The 8,671-nt window shown below is 37.0% G+C and overlaps 1 protein-coding gene across 1 annotated transcript; it reads left to right on the top strand.

Moving 5' to 3' along the window:
• The first annotated feature begins 4,900 nt into the window (after positions 1-4,900).
• Positions 4,901-5,424, top strand: LOC128867714 (chymotrypsin inhibitor-like). Its single transcript, XM_054109165.1, has 2 exons — positions 4,901-5,042; positions 5,126-5,424. Exons 1-2 carry the CDS (start codon positions 4,967-4,969, stop codon positions 5,299-5,301), a joined length of 252 nt encoding a protein of 83 aa, XP_053965140.1. The 5' UTR covers positions 4,901-4,966; the 3' UTR covers positions 5,302-5,424.
• Positions 5,425-8,671: the final 3,247 nt, after the last annotated feature.

Consider the following 8,671-nt stretch of genomic DNA (forward strand, 5'->3'; position numbering starts at 1 on the left):
CGTTTAAAAGCCATGGGAATGATCCGAAAGGTAGGCCATTGGGTGCCGTATGAATTGAAGCCAAGAGACGTTGAACGCCGTTTTATGGCATGCGAACAACTGCTTCAACGGCACAAAAGAAAGGGTTTTTTGCATCGAATTGTGACTGGCGATGAAAAGTGGGTCCATTACGACAATCCAAAACGTCGGGCAACGTATGGATACCCTGGCCATGCTTCAACATCGACGTCGGCGCAGAATATTCATGGCCTGAAGGTTATGCTGTGTATCTGGTGGGACCAGCTGGGTGTTGTGTATTATGAGCTACTGAAACCGAATGAAACGATTACGGGGGATGTCTACCGACGACAATTGATGCGTTTGAGCCGAGCACTGCGAGAAAAACGGCCGCAATACGCCGATAGACACGACAAAGTTATTTTGCAACATGACAATGCTCGGCCACATGTTGCACAAGTGGTCAAAACATACTTAGAAACGCTCAAATGGGATGTCCTACCCCACCCGCCGTATAGTCCAGACCTTGCGCCATCCGATTACTATCTCTTCCGATCGATGCAACATGGCCTGGCTGACCAGCACTTCCGTAATTACGATGAAGTCGAAAAATGGATCGATTCGTGGATTGCGGCAGAACCGACCGAATTTTTCACAAAGGGAATCCGTGAACTGCCAGAAAGATGGGAAAAAGTAGTAGTAAGCGATGGACAATATTTTGAATATTAAATTTGTAACCATTTTACGTCAATAAAGTTTCAAATTTCGAAAAAAATACGGCACGAACTTATTCATAGTCCTATTAGTATATCTCGAACCCTGCTTAAGTTTTTTAGCCATTGTCATTTACATGCGTATATACCGCGCGGTGGTATACTTTTTGTACCAGGAACTTTAAACACTTTCCACACAAAGTCTTTTGATTATTTTTATTCCATTGGCTGAGTAATTAATTCATAAACACTTTATTTTATTAAATTGTAGAAACCGATGCTGTTCGTGCTTTTATTTACAAAATATGATAAATTCTGAGTAACACTTTAATACTTCAATATTCTACTCATTTTGCGCATAAACAACATATATATTTATCTCTTTCAAACACTTGTTATATTTTTTTTTAGAAAATATAAGCTTAAGTTTGCCTGTATAAGTGGTAAAAGAATTATACCAATGCGCATAAAATGCAGGAAAAACATTTAAATAAGTGGTATAAATTTTATACCAGCGCCCCGGAAAGAGTTAAGAGAGAAAAGCCAGTTGAAGATTCATCAGGTATGTAAGTGGGTGGGTTGTAACAGTGCAAACAATTTAAGGGGGTGGTAGGGTTTAGCGCTAAAAAAAAAAACAATTTTATTTTGAATTTTTTACAGAAATATGGCTTAAGATACTTTAATATAATCAGTTGCATGTTATTGTACATCTTTTCAATAAGTTTTTAAAAAATATTAATAATAAAATATTGACAAATAAGCCCATGACAGAGTTTTTTTGGAGATATGTTTTTCGAGAGGTGCTCTGCGGTGCCAATCGGCATTCGTCGTAGAATCATCTGAAACTAAAAAAGTCGAATTTTTCAGTTAAAGTATGACGTAATGCTCCCCCCCCCCCCCCCCCCCATTAATAAAATTTTGTTTTTTTCATTTTTGTAGTTTTTGTGGCAAAAAAAACGTAAAACGAGCATTTTTGGCGAAAAATTTCGCTATATTTGTAAGTGAAAAACAACCTTAAAAAAAAAAAATTAAAAAAAAAGGGGAAGGGGGGGGGGGGGGGGAGGTATTTTTGATTTAGAAAACGTGTGCCAAATTTGAAAAGAATAGGTTGAATAGTTTCGGAGTTGTGATTGGCACCGACTTTTAAGAAGTCGTTTCGGGAAAAAACGCGTTTGAAAAAATGACTCTGAAAAATTATCGATGCTCCGCATTCGAGGTTGAGTGCCTACAAAGGCTATAACTTTGAGAGTTCTGCTCCGATCCACTTAAAATTTTGACACAACATTCTTGAAATGATTTACTATAAGATGACTGAAGAAAAAAAATTTCGATTTCGTGACCCTACCCTCCCCTTAAAGTCGCGCTTGATCATAGTGCAAAAAACAAGATTTTTTTTCTAGAAGAATTTACTTTTTCTTTTCGAAGCATTTGCTATCTCGATCGCCATTTAACGCTCAGTTAATACTTTTTCATTTACCATCTGAGCTTTTATACGCACGTGCAATGATAAGCAGCCATATGCAACCTCCCAATAACTACAAAATCGTAGCGATGATTTCGAATAATCATAAAATACAATAGAATACTCGAGTATACCTGATGGAAAATATTTTTCACATTTTTGAAGCTCAAAATTTTTTTTTCAGCTTTGCTAAACTCGTCATAAAATATGTTCTGGTACTTATCAAAACATCGCACAATGTTGATATCAAATGTGTGAATCCCAATTTGGGTTGTAAATCACTTGCAATTGGAAAACCCCATCGGTATGTGCACAAGTACGTTTGTATGTAAGTGCATTGCAGACTGTAGTTGAATAAACACAGGTGTGAAGATGACATTACGTACGATAAATGATATTATGTCAGCATATATAGGGTTTTCCAAACAGAGGTCTTATTTTGATATTCAAAGAAAAATGCTATTTTTTAATGTAATTGATCGGAAGGTATGGAAAATAACATCAGGCAAATGGCCACCACAACCACGCTTACAGGACAGACAAGCCACCACTCCAAAAATCGCCTTTGAAGACGGGCCAAACCGTCAATGGAATTTTCTATCTTGGCGTTTTGACGCGTTTCTTGCATCGCAACCGGCGTATTCGCCCTGAAGGAGGAAGCTGGCGTTTACTGCATGATAATACACCATCTCTTCGATCCATGACCATCAATCACTCACCGTATTCACCTGATATGGCTCCCTGTGACTTCTACCTATTCGGAAAATTGCATTTGGCTATGAAAGGAAAACGTTTTGCGTCCGTTGAGGCCATCCAAAAGGCTTGTACCGACATCAATGACCTGAAAAACTCTTTCGAAAAGTTTTCAGATCGCGCAAAACAGAGTATCGAGGCCAGAGGGGACAATTTTCAATTAAGAAACTCGAACTTATCAGAACAAAGCGCCTGTCGTTTTTATTTTAGCTCAGTCTTGTTTCTTTTGGACTTTACCTTGTAGTTGAGCTTCTAGTATTCCACCTCCTACAATTTGTAAGATTAACGATTTATGCGGGTTGGTAGGTAGGTCTGGTGGCTGTCAATATGACACACTTAGACCTGTCGTGGGTCCGTTGTGATGTGATTTATGTAAGTACGAAGCAATTGCAAAAATACCAATTTGTTTTATCTACAGCTGAATAAACATCAATGCAATATGAATACGCAACTTATTTGGAACCATAGCCCTTAAAACATATCAGTGGCATTTTAATTAATAGATAAAGTAAATGAGTGTAAATATATTTTTTTTATTGTCTTTTGGAATTTTATATATTTGTTTTAGGGCAGGTCAATTTGTGTGGAACGGTTTTTTCAACCTTTCGAATCCAGCTGGTGGAAAAAGGTAACAGTTTATTCCATATAAAGAAATTAAAAGCATTGGTACTTTCGGAACTCAGAATTGTTTCTGTTGAGCATTTTCTTCAATGTAAAAGCGCTTTGTGTGGCCGAAAATTTTCAATCTAGTGGGTAAGAAACTTTTAAAAATTTAAAACGATTTTTCAGCCACTTCAAGCTGAGTTTCAGTATATTAAAATTCAATGGGCCCTAAAATTATATACGCGAAATATTTTTGAAAGTTTTGGTTAGGAATTTGGAAACATTGTAGAAAATTTGTTCATTTTTTTTTTAATTTGCACAAAGTTTGAAACTTCGATTTACGTGGTTCTCGTTGGAGAATAAAATAGGAAACAAATAAATGTAAAAATTTGTCAGTAAGGCTTAGTATAGTAATTATTAAATAGTTTGAATCTTTGTGAAATAATCAAAGAGTAAAATAAAACGACCTCCGTAGCCGAATGGGTTGATGCGTAACTACCATTTGGAAGTGCATAAGTTCGAATCTCCGAGCATTAAACACCAAAATGAAAGAACAAGTTTTTTCTAATACCGGTCGCCCCTCAGCATACAATGGCAAACCTCCGAGTGTATTTCTGCCATGAAAAGCTCCCCATAAAAGCCATTTGCCGTTCGGAGCCATTTTAAAACTGTAGGTCCCTCCATTTGTGTAGAAAACATGAAGACGTACGCAACAAATAGTAAGAGGAGCTCGGCCAAACACCTAACAGAAGTGTACGCGCCAACTATTTATTAATTTTTTTTTGTTCAAACAGATTTTTATTTGCCAAGAGCATTTGATGTAAACAGATTTGTAGCTTTTTATTTATGGCATAGAATACTGAAATCTGTATAAGTAATCAATTTAGATAATGCACACAATTGCGCCTATAAACCTTACTTCAGCAAATTCAAAAAGTGTTATATGTTTTGAAATCTAATTATAATTTTTTCAATTTTTATAAAAAAACAACTTGATTTATAGAATTGTAGAGAGTTATATCACGGGACTAGTCCCGAAATTAGCTTGAGAGATTCGGGTTTAAAAGCCGTATTTTATAAAACAAAAACACTTGCTTTATAGAATTTTTACTTAATTTTAGAGAGTTATATCTCGGGACTGGTTCCGAAATTTCGGGAATAACATCCGTATTTTATAAAACAAAAATACTTGTTCTATAGAATTTTCACTGAATTTGAGAGTCTCACACTTTCGGGACTACCTTGAAAATATTCGGGATTGTCATCGCTAAAGTGCAGAATTATTATTTTCTTTATAAACATCTGCCCGCACAACGCTCACAGCGCAACTTGCTTGCTAAAAATCTGTATATAAATAAAAGTGCCGTGAGATGCAGCTAAAACAATAGTCTTCTTAACGCTTTCAGTTAACTACTTTCAATTGATTTCTGCCGCAAAAATGAACAATAAAATCTGTTTATTATTTATCGTTGTCGTGTGCTTCACCGCTGCCGTATCAGCTAAGCCGCAGAGAGGTATTTGTAAAAAAAAAGAAAATATATGCGAATATTCGTAATTATAAATAGCTAGCAGTGATTTATTGTTGCATAAATTCAAGGTGGGAGTTGTGGCCCAAATCAAGAATTCACCAACTGTGGCAGCGCCTGTCCACCCAAATGCGGTGACGGTAATGGTCCGACGATTTGCACGCTACAATGTATAATTGGATGCCAATGTAGGCGTGGTTATTTGCTGAACTCTGCTGGGCAGTGTGTCGAACCAAGAAAGTGCTAGACCACAACAAAAGTGTTCAAAAGATGTGAGTTACGACGTGAACAAAGAAGTTATAAGTTTATGCAATGAAATTAATTATGAAACTGATTTGTGAATAAAAGAAAATGAGGGCAATTTTTTTAATAAAACAATTAGCAGTGTTTTGTTTGTTAGCTCACACCAGTTTACTAGAAATTTGATTCATCCGCATGTTGACATACATAAACTTACAAGCCGACATACGCGCCTGTAAGGGATTGTGTTACAAACTGAGTCAAACTGCGAACGTGAGACTACAAAATGATGTGACGAGTGATGCTGCAATCAAAAGTGGAGCTCGCCAAGGATGTGTTTTAGCATTCTTTAAATCATACTTGGAATATCACAATTTCAAAAAACTCTCAACTAATCACCAATTCAAGCATTAGTGCGAATGATAATCCGATCAAAAGAGTAGCGTGTTTAAAGTACCTAGGATATTGGCCTAATGAAACATGGACAAGTGACAAAGAAATTTGCTGTCGAATTGAAGTAGCGAGGAAAACTTTCTTCAATTACAGGAGCGTTCTTTCCAATAAAAGCTTGAGCATAAAATTACGACTTCCGTGCCTTAAAGGATATGTTTGGTCTGTTTTGTTGTACGGTGTGGAGGCATGGACACTAAAGGTTACGAATATGAATAAATTAGAGGCGTTTGAGATGTGGCGCTATCGACGGTTGTTGAAAATATATTGGACAGACATAGAAGTCTAACGAAACCTAGAAAGGATAGTGAACTTTTACTAACGATAAAGCGCAACAAAATGGCATATTTTGTTTATAAAGAGTGGTTAAGTTTTAAGGGCCGGTGATAATTGTGAATAAAATACAATTTTTTTAAGAAAGTATTGTTATTTCTATTTACTATGATAATATTGGTATAACTCAATTACATATGCAGCAAAATATTGGCCAAATAGCCACCGCCGCCTCGGCAGCAGACCTACAAACACCAGGAAATGCAAATAGTTCCTTATCTAAAGAGTGGTTAAGTTTTAAGGGCCAATGTTGATTTTGAATAAAATACAATTTTTTAAAAAAATTATTATCATTTCTCCTTATTATGATAATATTGGTATGGCTCAATTACGTATGGAATAAAATATTGGCCAAGTGGCCGCTGCGGCCTCGGCGGCACACCTCCATCCGATGGTCCAAATTTTCGATGACGCTGAGACATAATTGAAGTTCTATGCCGTTAATGTGCCGAATTATCTGCTTTAGCTCTTCAATTGTTGCTGGCTTATCGACGTACACATTTTCTTTCAAATAACCCCAAAGAAGGAAGACCAACGGTGTCGATGACGTTTAGGTGTGGTTCACATTCAAATTGAAATTTAACCACCCTTTATTATGCGCAGTCCTAAATATGAGTTGTTGCAATAGATTGGGTAAGCAAAATTAAAGACAAACGAGGAATTGGAAGGAAGAAAATATCTTGGCTACATAACATAAGAGACTGAACTGAATTAAATACTAGTAGGCAGTTGGTTGAAGTAGCATAAAACAGAGACAATTACCATATTATTTCAACTACACCGGCGAGATCTAGGACAAAACTAACCGACAACTACTGAACCGGACTGTGTTTAGACATACACTCATACACAACATTCATCGGGAGGCACTTACCACCTTCCTAAGCTCCCGACCACCGAATGCCGTAATCGGAGTCCAAACATCACCCACAGCAGATGAAGAGCTCCTGCTACCCCTATAGACACGCGTAACCTTGGCACAATTACGTTCACGATACTGTAGCAGACTAAACTCCTGCCTATCGAGAATTGACTCCGACATACCCAACATATATCCACCACGTAAAGGCACCCCGCATTATACTAACCACCTGTTCACATGCCCCATCAAACCTACTCCCCTACACATCTTTCGATCTGGACCCAACCTGTAGAAACAGCAAGTTTCCTGGGCCTGCCGCGCAGCTAGACGAATACGACCGGTAACTATATTGCATTGAAAGGGTTTAGTAAGCTGCTACAACAAAAACAACCATAATATTATATCTAATATTTTATAGTTTTGTTAAATGTAAAAACGAAGAGCGGACTACTTGTAATATTTCTATTAAAACCAAAGAACAGTTTATTGCTATGATTGCTTATATTCTGTACTAAAAATTGTAAATAAAAAGAGTCTCAATTGTCAATATTTTTTTTCTTGAGCAGCTCTGTTTCCAAACCACACAAAATTAGAAAAAAAATGTAAGGGTAATAGCCTTCATACATCGATGTCATTGCTGGGGTTTTCCAAAAGTACACGACACACATTTTTTATTGCTGATTGTGTTTGCGTTAATTTTTAAAAATACATTTTCCAAAGGTTTTTCAAAATTTAATAATTTTGCTTTTGGTTTGATAAAATGTCTCCCCTTTTGGCGCATCCAAGACCGAAATTTGGGTTATTAAATTAAGTTTCTTATTAATATAACCTGAGATGTATGTACCCCAATGTGTCTTCGTAAAATTCATCGACCTCAATAACGCATTCGTTTTTTTTATTGTTCGAATGCCTCACTATTCGATATAACTCATTGAACTCGACACAGGGACCTCTAAGTATTCGGTTGGGGAATAAGTTTGCAGCGTTTTTATATATATTTTTTTACTTTACAACGATTTTTTTTGTTTGGCAAAGCGTAAATATTCATTCCATAGAACTTTCTGCTCTACTAAACTATGTTAATTCTATTTTGAAGTTGTTTAATTAAAAATCAACATTTTCGACATCTGAAGCAGCCCGGGACATTTGCGACGCGCATGGAGAAGGTATTATAGACGAGTTTACAGTACGAAAACGGTTTGCAAAGATCAAAAATGGCGACTGTGGCATCGATGACACGTCCCGCAGTGGAAGGTCTTCCGAGTTCTGAAAAAATGATAAAGAACGTCTCAAATCACTAGAACGGTCACTAAACCAGTCGTAAACTGGCGGAAAAAAGGAACTCCGAACATAAAACGATCCTCAATCACCTTCATTCAATGGGATTTACCGAAAAATTCCCAGCTTGGGTGCCTCACAGGCTCAACGAAAAAACAAAGAAAGTCGACTTCAAATTTCTCCTCAGGAACTCGCCCCCCATCGAGCAAAATGCGGTCGTAAATAGCGCTTTTTATACCAAATCGCCACGGGAGATAAGAAATGGTGCCCATACATCAATATGAAGCTCCAAGGGATACGCCGAAGCCGAGAGTTAAGCCACATCTTCATTAAAAGAAGATCATGATATGTGTTTGGTGGGACTGGGATGGCATGCTATACTGGGGAAATGCTTGAAAATAATACCAGCGTCAACAAGGAGCTCTACATTGCCCAGCTACATTGCGTGAATGAG

The sequence above is a fragment of the Anastrepha ludens genome, chromosome 6 (assembly GCF_028408465.1).
Source record: "Anastrepha ludens isolate Willacy chromosome 6, idAnaLude1.1, whole genome shotgun sequence".
Lineage (NCBI taxonomy): Eukaryota > Metazoa > Arthropoda > Insecta > Diptera > Tephritidae > Anastrepha > Anastrepha ludens.

Coding starts and splice junctions, on each gene's coding strand:
- LOC128867714 (XM_054109165.1), top strand. CDS start 4,967: ATGAACAATAAAATCTGTTTATTATTTATCGTTGTCGTGTGCTTCACC. Junction 5,043..5,125: donor ATCAGCTAAGCCGCAGAGAG/GTATTTGTAAAA, acceptor CATAAATTCAAG/GTGGGAGTTGTGGCCCAAAT.